This window comes from Lissotriton helveticus, chromosome 7 (assembly GCF_964261635.1).
Source record: "Lissotriton helveticus chromosome 7, aLisHel1.1, whole genome shotgun sequence".
NCBI classification, from domain to species: Eukaryota; Metazoa; Chordata; class Amphibia; order Caudata; family Salamandridae; genus Lissotriton; species Lissotriton helveticus.
In genome coordinates, this window is record NC_136068.1 from 438,017,603 (window position 1) to 438,030,438 (window position 12,836).

The 12,836-nt window shown below is 45.7% G+C and overlaps 1 protein-coding gene across 3 annotated transcripts in view; it reads left to right on the forward strand.

Annotated features, from left to right (window-relative positions):
• The window catches only part of LOC144768564 (sulfotransferase 1C2-like), a 789,435-nt gene that overhangs the window by 406,279 nt on the left and 370,320 nt on the right, over positions 1–12,836 (forward strand). For all 3 annotated transcript variants that reach the window (XR_013598577.1, XM_078652337.1, XM_078652336.1), the window contains exon 5: positions 5,951–6,048. Coding sequence is in view for 2 of the 3 variants with exons in the window: in XM_078652337.1 (XP_078508463.1) it covers positions 5,951–6,048 (98 nt within the window). In the remaining variant the exon portion in view is untranslated. The remainder of the gene's footprint in view (positions 1–5,950; positions 6,049–12,836) is intronic.

The window sequence follows — 12,836 nt, forward strand, 5'->3', positions numbered from 1 at the left end:
GCGGACACGAGAGACGTGGGACCGGAACTCCTGGACATCCTGCATCTTTGCAACTGCACCTACTTCCCGAAGTTGTGCTTGGGGTATTTGAAACCCCTGTCCCGAGCACCTTTTGCACCGAAGCTCAGAGGCCTACACTCCACGACTGTTCCGTGGGCCCGCTTTGTGCATTTTCGCTCGAGGGCCCTTCGCGATTCCTAGTCCGTTGGCTAGTGATCCCCCACGAAGGACCATCTTTGGTTTCTTGAGCTTTCTTGGTTGCTCCAGACGTGCTCTCACTCCTGTCCAAAGGAAGAGTCCCTCAGGCCTCTTGCATGGGTTGCTGTTGCCAAGGCTTGTTGGATCCAATCCGTATTCTGACGCTGCAGCACTTGACATCCTTCATGGGACAGCTCGAATCCAGCTCCTGGTCATCGTCAACGCCTCCTGGTCCTCGTGGCTGAAGAGTCAAGCTTCACCTCTTTCACCTGAAATCACCCGACATTGGCTGGCATCTTCTCCTCGCCATCCTGGTCACTGGCTAGTGACCCAGTCTCTATCCCCTCTGCTTTCAGGTTCTTCACATCTCCGATCCACCCTTGGATCCACCTGGACACTTTTCCTCTGGTCGCCTGCAGCATTTCTTCTTAGCTCTCCATTGGAATCGACGAAGAAACTCGACACCAAAAGACACCTATGCACCCTGCTTCCGTGGGTGAGGTAACTCGAGTACTCCGGTGCTCCCATGGGTCTTGACTCTCGAAGTGTCTAAGTCTAAATGGGTTCCATCGTAGTTCACCTCTAGGTGCCCTTAATCTTTAAAATTGTAACTTGTTTGTTCTCCATAGAAAGTCAAGGGTGATCCGCAGTTGTGTTTAGACACTGCACACGTCCCCCGTGGGCCACCTGCGTCCCTACCTTGGGTGGTTCCTGGTAGCCCCAGCGGTTCTAGAGGCCCTAGGCCTGCTTTCTAACCCTCACATGCTTCTTATACCACTATTTTAGTATATGGTTTGTGAGGCCCCTTGGGCATAACGTATACTGTGCAACTTATCGTATGCTAATTAAGTTCCTTGTATTGTACTTTTACCTCTGACCTTATAAGGAGACCAGAGGGGTTGTGTTTCGATTAAATACATATATATTTGATATATACCTTGTGTAGTGTGCTTTCATTTGATCATTCAAGCGATTATAAATGGTAAAACAACTTGCTTAACTCGCTTCTAAGTCTTAGCCTGAAGGCTGCTCTCCACAGCTACCATTAGGATAGATTTCAATAAGGTTGACTTTGCAACCTACCATCAATAAGGGTTGTTTGGACTGATTCAAGTAGCCCACTAGAATAGTGGACATCATATACCAGGCCAACTTCTCACACCTTCGGACTGGGATGACTCCTGGTGGCCAGCCTAGCTGGGAACTGCGCCGACACCCACCGAACATGCACTCAACCTCGGGTTCATCCTGGACTCTTCGCTGTCACTGACCCAACAAGTCAACAGCGTCTCCTCCTCCTGCTTCAACTCCCTCCCTATGTATCGCAAGATTTACAGATGGATCCCCACCAAAACCAGAAGGACGGTCACCCAGGCCATGTCACCAGCAGGCTGGACTACGGCAACGCCCTCTACACGGGAGGCACAGGGTCAGACTGATTTGCATATGGCCATGTCTGAACTGGGGTGGCAGAGTGGGCTAAAGATCTGTGATGGATTAAACCCAGATCTTTTGACTGGGTGTGAGTGTTTGATTGATTCAAATGCTCCGTCCATCACCACCCCCTTTTGTACCGCTTTTGGCCGCCATAACTGTGGCAGGGTATGCTCAGACGTGAGTCCCTTGCTCACTTTGCCACTGGATTCAAGCAAGCCGGGCTGAAGACGGCTGTAATGCCAGAAACCGGTCCTCGGAAGCTTGTTTCCGGTCCAGGGAAGACGTGGCTTGGCAGTTCGGGCTGGACTGTTCCCATGAGGCACAGGGTCAGACTGATTTGCATATAGCCATGTCTGAACTGGGGTGGCAGAGTGGGCTAAAGAACGGTGATGGATCAAACCCAGATCTTTTGACTGAGTGTGAGTGTTTGATTGATTCAGACCCCCCCTTTTGTACCGCAAACTCCAGAAGAGACTTTAACGCATACAAAACACCTCCGCACTCCTCATCCTCCCCCACCACAGCCACATCAACGCCCACCTGAATGACCTGCACTTGCTTCCCGTCAACAAGAGGATCACCTTCAAGCTCCTCACCCACGCTCACAAAGCACTCCACGACGCCGGGCCAGCATACCTCAACAACCAACTCACCTTCTACACCCCCAACCGCCAGCTCCGCTCTGCTGACCTCGCCTTCGCCCCTGTCCCACACATCCACCGAACAACCACCGGCGGCAGATCCTTCTCCCCCCTCGCCGCCAAGACATGGAAGACCCTCCCCATCCACCTACGGCAGACCGGCTGACCTTCAGAAGACTCGTCAAGACTTGGCGGTTTGATCAGTAGCTGCTCCCTCCCCCCCTTCCCCAGCGCCTTGAACCTTCACAGGTGAGTAGTGCGCTCTACAAATGATTGATTGATTGATTGATAACTGACTGTCATAGGACCCAAGCCCTAGTGTTCGTCCCACCACTCTGGATAATAAACCACTGGTATTTGTGATAAGGAAAACAAAGCTGCTTTATTTGTATGATTCGCACCAGATGGAACAGTTCCAATGTCCTGTTAAAAGAGTCTTTCTCTTCTGTTCACCGGCGTATTTTAATTTCAATGGTAGGCTTCGGTCTCTATCCTTAGTCCCACGGAAAGTTTGTAGCTGGCGCGTCTCAGGCGTAGGTTCAAAATAAAAGAAGAAAAACAAAACAAAACAAAGAAAACCAAGGTCAGGCGTCAGGGCTCTTAAATGAGCAGTGGGGTCAGGGAAAGACAGGCCGTAAGGGAAGGAACACCGCGTCTTCATGGAGTGAGAAAATCCCCGAAGATACCGAAGCAGTGACTGCCCGTCGGCCTACCCGTTCCCTCCCTGTGGCTGTACAAACCCCAGGAAGCGCCCACGTACCTGTTCCAGCCACCCTCCTCCGTGGGGGTGGCGGGAGATGGTGCGGTGTCGGACTTCGCCGACGCTTTCTCTGCTCGTTGGAGCCGCCGCTCTGCCTCCGCTTCCGGACCCTCCTTTGAGTCCTTCTACGCTCCTAGGTTCGATTGATTCCTCGGATCTGCTTTGCTTCAGCAGACTTCCCGCGTCCTCTCGCTGTGTAGACCCGGCGTACTCTCTCTCATCTCCTCCTGATAGGTCCCGGAGGTCTTGCGTCAGAGTCCCTGGCTCCGCCTCCAGCTGGTTCTTGGTCGGGTTAAAGGGACATGTCTCGTCCCGTACCTGCATGATTGGTATTCCTCTATTGCCCCGGCTCCTCCCGACACAGGCATTATAAATATCTATAAAAGCCTGTGGAACATCCATATATCGGTAGGCATTGTAGGCTGTGAAATATCTCCAGATCTTAGACTTTAAAGTTCTGCTTAAACGCTCTATAACAGCTGCTCTATAACAGCTTTTTTCCTGGAAAGATTTGTTTGCATTAACAATGGTTGGTCTCCTGGCTGGCTTGCAAAGTGAATACGCCTCTTTCCCAGATATACAGGTTTTCACAGTGACCTCTTTAAATATACATTTTGGACTCGAGCCCTTTGAAACAGAGGTTCAGGGCTTCTGAAGCTTCTGGCCTCTCTTGTATCGTAATAAAGCTTCCTTAACACAACCTGTGTAGGGGAATTTTATTAAAAATAAAGAATGTTTGCAACACATAAACAAGAAATACTTTACAATTTCTTAGTACCTGTTTGATCATTGTTGTTGGAGAGTTTGCTAGCCTTTCGCTACATATACATACTATGACACATGCTACATACATTCCTAAGAGCTCTGCAGCTAATTTGCCTCAGCGTCACAATTTTGGATATTTTTACAGATATACACTTAAAGGCTTTATGCAGGACTTCCCACTCACCCCTCCTATAACTTTGTTCACTCAGGATACTGATGGCATTCAAACGTTTCTACAGTTCTAGACCAAATGATACAAAACCTTGATTTGAAAAAAAATCCTCAATCAAAACCCCTATTGTTTAAAACTTGTAAATCTATTGGCTAAAATGCTTGCATAAATGTCTCTTATGAACTTGCTGAGAAAACTTGGAAGCCAATCGTTTAAAAAGTTTGCATAAGTTTGTACAATGAAAATACAGAGAAAACTTGGAAGCACATTAGTTTAAAAAGTTTGCAGAATTGTTTCCAATGAAATGGAAAATGTGGGACAAGGATTGTTTTTATTTACAAGCGGGGAGATACTAATCTATGGCCCGATTCACAAGGGTAAACTGAGACGAAGGTCTAACTTTACGACTTTCGATATTCACATAGGGCATTTTATTAAAATTAGACTTTTGTCTCAGTTTAACTTAAGACCAAAACTTAAGTTAAACTGAGACAAAAGTCTAACTTTACTACTCGTAAATGCCCTTTGTGAATACCGAAAGGTGTAAAGTTAGACTTTCAACTCAGTTTACCTTTGTGAAATGGCCCAAGGTATGTACTCTGTAGTAGCGAAAGGTAAAACCTACTGCTTTGCAAGGCTGTACCCCTACACAGTGTATTCAGGAAGTAAAAGCATTACCAACTCTTTTGTGCTGTAGCTGCATGACACATTATCACATATTTTTTTTTTTTTAGAGAGTTTTATATAGCGCGAACTTGAACCGAACGAATCAGTTATCAGAGCGCTTTACATAGCACCAGTTACGTTACATGAGGACACACTTTCATATTTTTTTTTAGGCACGGGGAGATTAAGTGATATGCCCAGAATCACAGGGGGTTTTTGGCATCGTTACCGAGACTCGAACCAAGTTTCCCAGGTCCGAGGTCGAGCGCCTTAGCCGTTAGGCCAACCCCTCTCCCCAAAAGAACAAAAGTGGTATACAACCTTTACAACGAAACTTTTACAACGACCTACCATTACAACGCAACTTTTACAACGCAAACTATTACAACGCATTGCTCTGGGGGGCGCTCTAGGATAAGGAATAGGTTAATTTACTATCCAATAACCTTCCCTACTATCCACGGGGACTGGAGTTGGAATAGTAAATTAAACTATTCACTATCCAGCACCCCAAAGCGCTATGCGTTGTAATGGTATGCGTGGTAAAAAACGCGTTGTAAAGGTAGGCGTTGTAAAAGTATGCGTTGTAACGCCATACATCCAACAAAAGTATGCATCAAAAAGAGAAGGATTCTCAAAGGACCCTTACAGCTTGGTAAAGAAAGTTATGCATCATTAAGCATGAATGAACATGTGTCAGAAAGGATACAAACAAATGTGTTCAATGTTATTACTTGGCTTCCCAGCTACTAGCTCCCACTCCTGATACCAGCTAGAGTTGGGCTTCTCTCTTTCGAAAACTTAGCTGACCAAAGTCATCTAAGACTGGAGGAGGCTGCAATCGGCTGGGCCTCTTCCCTTGACGTCAGTATTTGCTTAGCTTGTGTAGGTTAACATTAATGGGAAAAAAGCAGCCAGTGGTTTACCGTCCAATAATGTCTGTAATAAGAAATCTAGGGATACACAACAATCCCCTGTTAATGAAATCAAGAAATTAACTGAACTGGAGGTAACACTACCAGGCCCAAGCGTTGTTCAATCACTGCCACACTAATACAACAGCATACACAAGTTGAAATAAGGTACACTTAAATGATTTTAAATTAATAATCAGAATCACACTAACATAACAGCACGCATAAGTTGAAATAAGGTACCCTTAAATGAATAAACAAATATTGTTCGACATTGCAACACGATAAATTATATTGACATATGCTTCCTGTTTACGTTCACAATGACTGACTTGCCTGGTTTGCAATCAGCATAGATTTATAATTAGGGCTCTTATACCCATGTGTTCTCTCACAGGTCTCGAAGAAGCAGAGGCCATGCCTTCTCCCAGGACCATCAAATCACATCTCCCAGTCCAGCTGATCCCGCCATCATTCTGGGAGCAGAACTGTAAGGTATGGTTTGTGCAGAGAGGTGAGCTGGGACAAATCGAAGCGATCTAATAAATGCATATGTTATTTATGAGTTTTTTTTAACTCTGCGTTTAACATTTGGTTAACTCAGTGTGCTTTTATTGGAATAACTCACAATTAGATGTCAAGGAGGCAAAATGCATTAGCTTTGGAAGTTGCACATCACTCTTACTCAGAGGATATTTAGAAACAGCTATTTGAGGATAAAAGTAATAACGCTGATTAAAAGTGTTTTCTCTCACACGCAAAGAGTTTCCATGCTGGCAGATAGCTATAAGAAGACACAGAATGAACGTCTCAGGCAGACAACTTAGTTCCAGAGTGGGCACAAACGCGACGGGTCTTGTGTTTGGACTTAAGTTAAATAATCACTGTATTAACTAGTGCGACCAGCGGAGGTTCACTCACCAATGCATCTGGTTAAAGGGAGAGTTCAAAGGGCACAGGAGGTGTCATGGCAATGGCAAAGAAAACAGGGACCCATTTATCTACTGGGTCTGGTGGTGCGTCCGACCCCTTGGTCATAGTAGATAACCCCGTTGGGTTCTAACAACATTCATCCTCCTGAGGTTTTAAAATGAGTATCAGTGAGCGGGGTAACAAATATCTTATTTTTTGCCCACATGAGTACAGGAGCACTTGCACTTCACAAGTTATGTTATGCTCCAACAACTTTATACACAGATAACTGATGGTGCCCTTAGGTCATATGAAGGTAAGAGAAAAAATTCAAGCAATTGTATAGGATCACACAACTTAGTCAATCAGGGTTCTCCGGAATCCAGGACTAAAGGCCACCCCATCAGAAGTTGTGCCGTCATGTATAATAGCGGGGACAGGAATCAAAAAATAATGGTCAGAGGAGTCATTCTGGCAGGTACATGCACGTTATATCTATGGAAGCGACAAGGGTAGAGACATGCTTCTTCCACCCTTAGCGGCAAGACTCAGTCAGCAGCAGTTCGTACAGTTGGTAATAGTTTGCATGGAGTCACAGGCAAGGGTGTCAAGTGTGCGGGACAAATTCCATACTCCATATTCAACTATACTAATATACTGCCCAAATAACTGAATAACATATCTACTACTCAAATTACTTCATATTTATACTATACTAATTTTCAACACTAATCCTTTATGGGTTTCAGAGTGGCTTGCTACTCGCCAGAAAAGCGCTTCAACACCCATCAGGGGTAACAAGTGCTATATGAATGCAAATCTTTCTTCCCCTTTTATCCATCCGCTATCCTTCTATCCAAGTAACAGACTAATACCCACCACTGAAATTACCTCATATTTCACCATATTAATTCACCACTAATCCTTTATAGGCTCCCTGAATGGCGTGCGTCAACAAGCGAGCGATAAATAAATACAAACCTTTGTCCTACTCTATCCTTCTGCTATCATTCTAAATCCAAATAACTGACTAACCTATCCACCACTTAAAATGTACTTGCATGTTTCACAATACTAATTCAACTCTAATCCTCTTTGGGTCCCGGAGTAGCGTGCTACTTGCCGAAAAAGCGCTTCGACGCCTCGTCAGGGGTAGTAAGCGCTATATAAATGCAATTACAATACAATACAATATACCTGGGTCACGCACATTAGGCAGAGGGGTTCCAGTAGGATCCACACAAATAGGGACTGCACCAGACCACGAATCTGCATCTGTTAGACTCCGACATAATGACATTAGTGCAGAGGATATGAGGGGTACATAGCATTAGAGGGTCTACACGTCTGTAGCCAAATGACGACAGCTAAGGAGGATGGAGTGCGAATACAAAGGGCAGAGGGATGAGTGATGGCAAAGGCAACTCGAGACTGTCAGCTCATGCTGAGTGGAATGACTCGTATCATCAAACAGAAAGATACTAGGGGGCAGATGTATCAAGGTAGCCATTTGAGATTTCTAAATAGCGATTGTTAAGGAATCGCTATTTAGAAATCGCAAAATGGCATGTATCAAAAAAATCGCTATTTTTTTGCGATTTCTTAATCTTCCTTATTATCCAATTAAGGAATATTTTCCCATTCATTCCTATGGGCCAGGAGGCCCATAGGAATGATTGTGCAGTAATTCTCAAATTGCGAACTCGCAATTTGCTAATCGCAATTTGAGAATTATTCCAAGGGTGCAGGGGTGTCTTAAAGACACCCTGCTGCACCCCTGAAATGTACATGTGTGTGCATATGGCGCACATACATGCCCTATGGGCATGTGTGTGCGCCACATGCCACCTTAAAAAATGACAAATTGTGCTTTATTAAAAGAATTAGCAAATTACCATCAATAGCAAGTTGGTGGTAATTTGCGATTTCTTAACCAAAATTCGCAATTTGAAATTGCTACATACATAGCATTTAAGGAATTGCAAAAATTGCGATTCCTTAAATGCTATGGCAAAATAAGGAATCACAATTTTTTGCGATTCCTTAAATTGCGATTTTTTGATACATTCAAAAACATGCAAAAAGGCCGTTTGCGATTCGCAAAGGGCGAAATTCTGCGAATTTCGGCCTTTGCGAGTCGCAAAAGGCTTGATACATCTGCCCCTAGGTGTCAGTATCGCCCAAAGAGGCCAAAGACAAGTCCATGGCCCCTGACAGAATACATGCATTTTTGTTGTCTGGGATGAAATGCGTTACTTACCTGTAACTGCAGTTATCCAGTATTAGTGTCTTTCATAGATTCACATGCCTGAATCATTCCCCGTCGTCGAGACGGGAGCCTCCGGTATATAAAAAAGTAATGTCCTAGAGACATACATAGAAAAGAATAGGCCTAAGGATACCACCTTAGTGTCCTATCCACGTCCTTTTGTAAAAAGGACCTAAATAGAGTAGGCCCAAGGGTCCCACCTTAGTGGCCTATCTGTGTCCTTTTGTGAAAAGGACCAAAGTAAAGAAGCCAACCAATCAGCTACCACCTCCTTCTAGAACCTTCCTGTCAGGAGCCCAAGTCTCTCAGATTTTCGTACGCACCAAGCTAGGTAGGCGTAAACTTGTTAGAGAGATAGGTGAGTCCTTCCAGGGGAGGCGGGAGGGTGCATGTGAATCTATGAAAGACACTAATACTGGATAACTGCAGTTACAGGTAAGTAACGCATTTCTTATCCAGTATTTGGGTGTCTTTCATAGATTCACATGCCTGAATCAGAGTAGCAATCAATATATTATGCACATTTTTGATGGAACATCATATATGAGTCTGTAGATAATACATATCATGCGACTGTTAACCACCAAAATGCATTGTCATGTAAATACCAGTAAAAGAATGTGCATACCAGTAAAGGATGGAGGGATGTGGGAAGGCTCACCTCACTGGAATAGATGGCGAAGCACTGCTCAGCCCACTGCTGCATCCTTCATCAGCTCAGTATCCAGGCAGTAGTGCCTGGTGAAGGTATGCGGGGACTTCTGCTCTGCCGATGTCCAATACCGGCACTCCAGCAAACAGTGCCGCAGACGTGGACATATTTACCACCACAGGGGCAGCCCTAACCACCTGAACCAGGGGCTATATTGATTTCTGCAAACAAGGTTCAAATGTATACAACAAACATTAACAATTCATAACAGTAAAGGAATTCATTCGGCCCATGAACGAAAAGTGAAAGGATGTACCTGTGATTATAGAAAAATACAAAATTTATTGAAATTTAAAAACATGTAAAGCTCAGATTTGTTGTCGGTGTAACAAAAACATTAGGAAAACATATAGAAAACCAAACAAGTTGCAAACACACAGAGGTTACATAAACAAAAGAGTTCTAAAAAACCATATAGAAACTCCTGTACACAGAACAATGTGTCCTCCTTAATTAGTGGCCACAGTAGCGTCACATGTAAAGCTCAGATTTGTTGTCGGTGTAACAAAAACATTAGGAAAACATATAGAAAACCAAACAAGTGGCAAACACACAGAGGTTACATAAACAAAAGAGTTCTAAAAAACCATATAGAAACTCCTGTACACAGAACAATGTGTCCTCCTTAATTAGTGGCCACAGTAGCGTCGACGGCGTTTCGACCGTTGTCATGAATACATGGTCATCCTCAGGACAAAATGTTAACTGAGCTTTAGAAAATCCAATTGCAGCGTTTGTAAAATTGCTGTGAGTCAGAGCCACAAAGTGCTAGCAGCATCAATATTAAAAATAGCCAAAAGCTATAGTCAATGTTTCAAAATTCAATCGTTTGTCCGAGTAGATCACAGGAACTAATCCTCACTCGGTCCGAAAATGGTGACCACAATTCAATCAATGTAGTGGCCCCGAACAGTTGGAGTTAGCGTTCAGGCTCGGCAAGTAAATTCAGCAATGTCCGACTCCGGACGTGGACATGGCTCTTGTCGAATGAGCTTTGACTCTTGAGTCCAAGGGCTGTCCGGCCTTGTCATGGCAAAAGGTGATCGCCGAGGAAATCCACCTTGAAATGCTTTGTTTTGATAAGGGCATGCCTTTCCGTGGTCTACTAAAGGCAATAAAGAGTTGAGATGATTTTCGGAAGTGTTTTGTCTTGTCAATGTAGAACTTAAGACATCTCTTTAGATCCAAGGAATGTGGAGTTTTCTCGGCTACAGTGGTAGGATTTGGAAAGAATGACCTTAGTACCACTGGCTCGTTGAGGTGAAAGTCCGAGGGGACTTTCGGAATAAACCGAGGATTAGTTCGTAAAATGACTCTGTCCTCCCTGAACTGCATAAAAGGATCTTGAATTGAGAGAGCCTGCAGCTCACTGACCCTTCTGGCAGAAGTCAAAGCCAGGAGGAGGGCCGTTTTCCATGAGAGAAATTTGATGTCCGCCCTATGGATGGGTTCAAAGGGGTGCTTTATTAATTGGTGAAGGACCACGTTGAGGTGCCACGGCGGAGGGATCGGTCTTGGACGTGGGAAGGACCTGAATAGACCTTTAAGGAACTGTTTTATAAGTCTGTTTGCCCACAAGGATGGACCTGTAGAAGTCCTGGTGAATCTCGAGATCGCCGCCAGATGCACTTTGACCGATGCGTGGGCAAGGCCAGATTGCGCCAGATGTAATAAGTATGGTAGCAGCTGCTGTGGAGTGATGTGGAAGGGATGTAAGCTTTCGGACGCACACCAAGAGCAAAACCGTTTCCATTTTAGTGAGTAAGTTTTATTAGTGCTCTCCTCTCTAGCCTTTGCAAGGACGTCTCTGCACTCCTGAGTGATGTTTAGGTGTCTGAATTCCCGGTATTCAGGAGCCAAGCTGACAATTTTAGAGAGTTCAGATTCGGGTGATGTACCTGTCCTTGGGACATTGTGAGCAGAGCTGGATGTTGGCGCAGGCGAATAGGTGGCTGGGCAGAGAGGCGGTGAAGGTCCGTGAACCAGTGCTGCCTCGGCCAGAATGGAGCGATCAGAATCAGAGTGCAGGGCTCCGACTTCATCTTCCTGAGAACCCTGGGTATTAGTGGAAATGGCGAAAAGGCGTACGCAAAGACGTTGCGCCATGCGATGGAAAATGCATTTCCGAGGGTTCCTGAGTGGTGATGCCTGCTTGCGAAGCTTGGGCATTTGGCGTTCTGTCTCGTGGCAAAAAGGTCGATTTGCGGCGTCCCCCATTCCGCGAAGATGTGTTCCAGCACTTCCGTATCTAGCTCCCATTCGTGGGATGGAGACCCCTCTCTGCTCAGAGCGTCCGCCAAGACATTGTCCTTGCCCGGGACGTATTCCGCTTTCAGTGTTATCCCATGTTGCAGCAGCCAGTTCCAGACGCTTTGCGATTCTCGAGATAGTGAGAGCGATCGCGTCCCCCCCTGCTTGTTCAGGTAGTGCATTGTTGTGGTGTTGTCTGTCCGGACGAGCACTGGGGAGTCTCGAATGCGTGGTAGGAAAGCTTGTAGAGATAGGAAGACCGCTCTTAACTCCAATATGTTGATGTGGAGTTGGGTTTCCTGTTTTGTCCACTTGCCATTGATCTGGAGTTCTTGGAGGACCGCTCCCCAGCCTGCTAGGGATGCGTCCGTTGTTATTACATGTGGCTCTGCGGGAAGCAGAAACGGTAGTCCCTGTGACAGGTGTTTGAGCGATCTCCACCACTGTAAATGGTTGACCATAGTTCGAGAGACTCGAATGCGGTCCTCGAATGATCCTGTACTTTGTGTCCGCTGGTTCGTTAGTTCCTCCTGGAGTGGGCGCATCTTGAGGCGGCAGTGGGGAATGAGCATGATACATGAGGACATCATGCCGAGGAGGGACTTGAAGGGGCGGACCGGTAAAGTCTTCCTTGATGCCACTGATGTGGCCAGGGAGATGAGTTTTACTTTCCTTTCCTGAGAGGGGAAAGCCTTGACGCGTTCCGTATCTAGAGTCGCCCCAAGAAATGTAATGACTTTGTTGGGTTTCAGTGTCGACTTCTCGTGGTTGAGGGTCAAACCTAGACGTTGGAAAATATCCAGACAGGCGCTGGAGGATTTGGCTGCACCGGTCGCAGATGGTGCCTTTACCAGCCAGTCGTCCAGGTATGGGGAGACCTGGTGTCCTTGTTGATGAAGGAAGGCTGCCACAAGGGAGAGGCATTTGGTAAATATCCGTGGAGCAGATTTGAGGCCAAACGGGAGAACACAGAATTGGTAGTGCTGTCCCGCTACAGCAAACCTGAGGTATTTCCTGTGACCTTTGAGGATAGGAATATGGTAGTAGGCGTCCTGCAGGTCCTGGGACATCATGTAGTCCCCTTCCTCCAACAGTCCCAGGATCTCCTGGAGTGTCACCATACGAAACGACTGTTTCTTT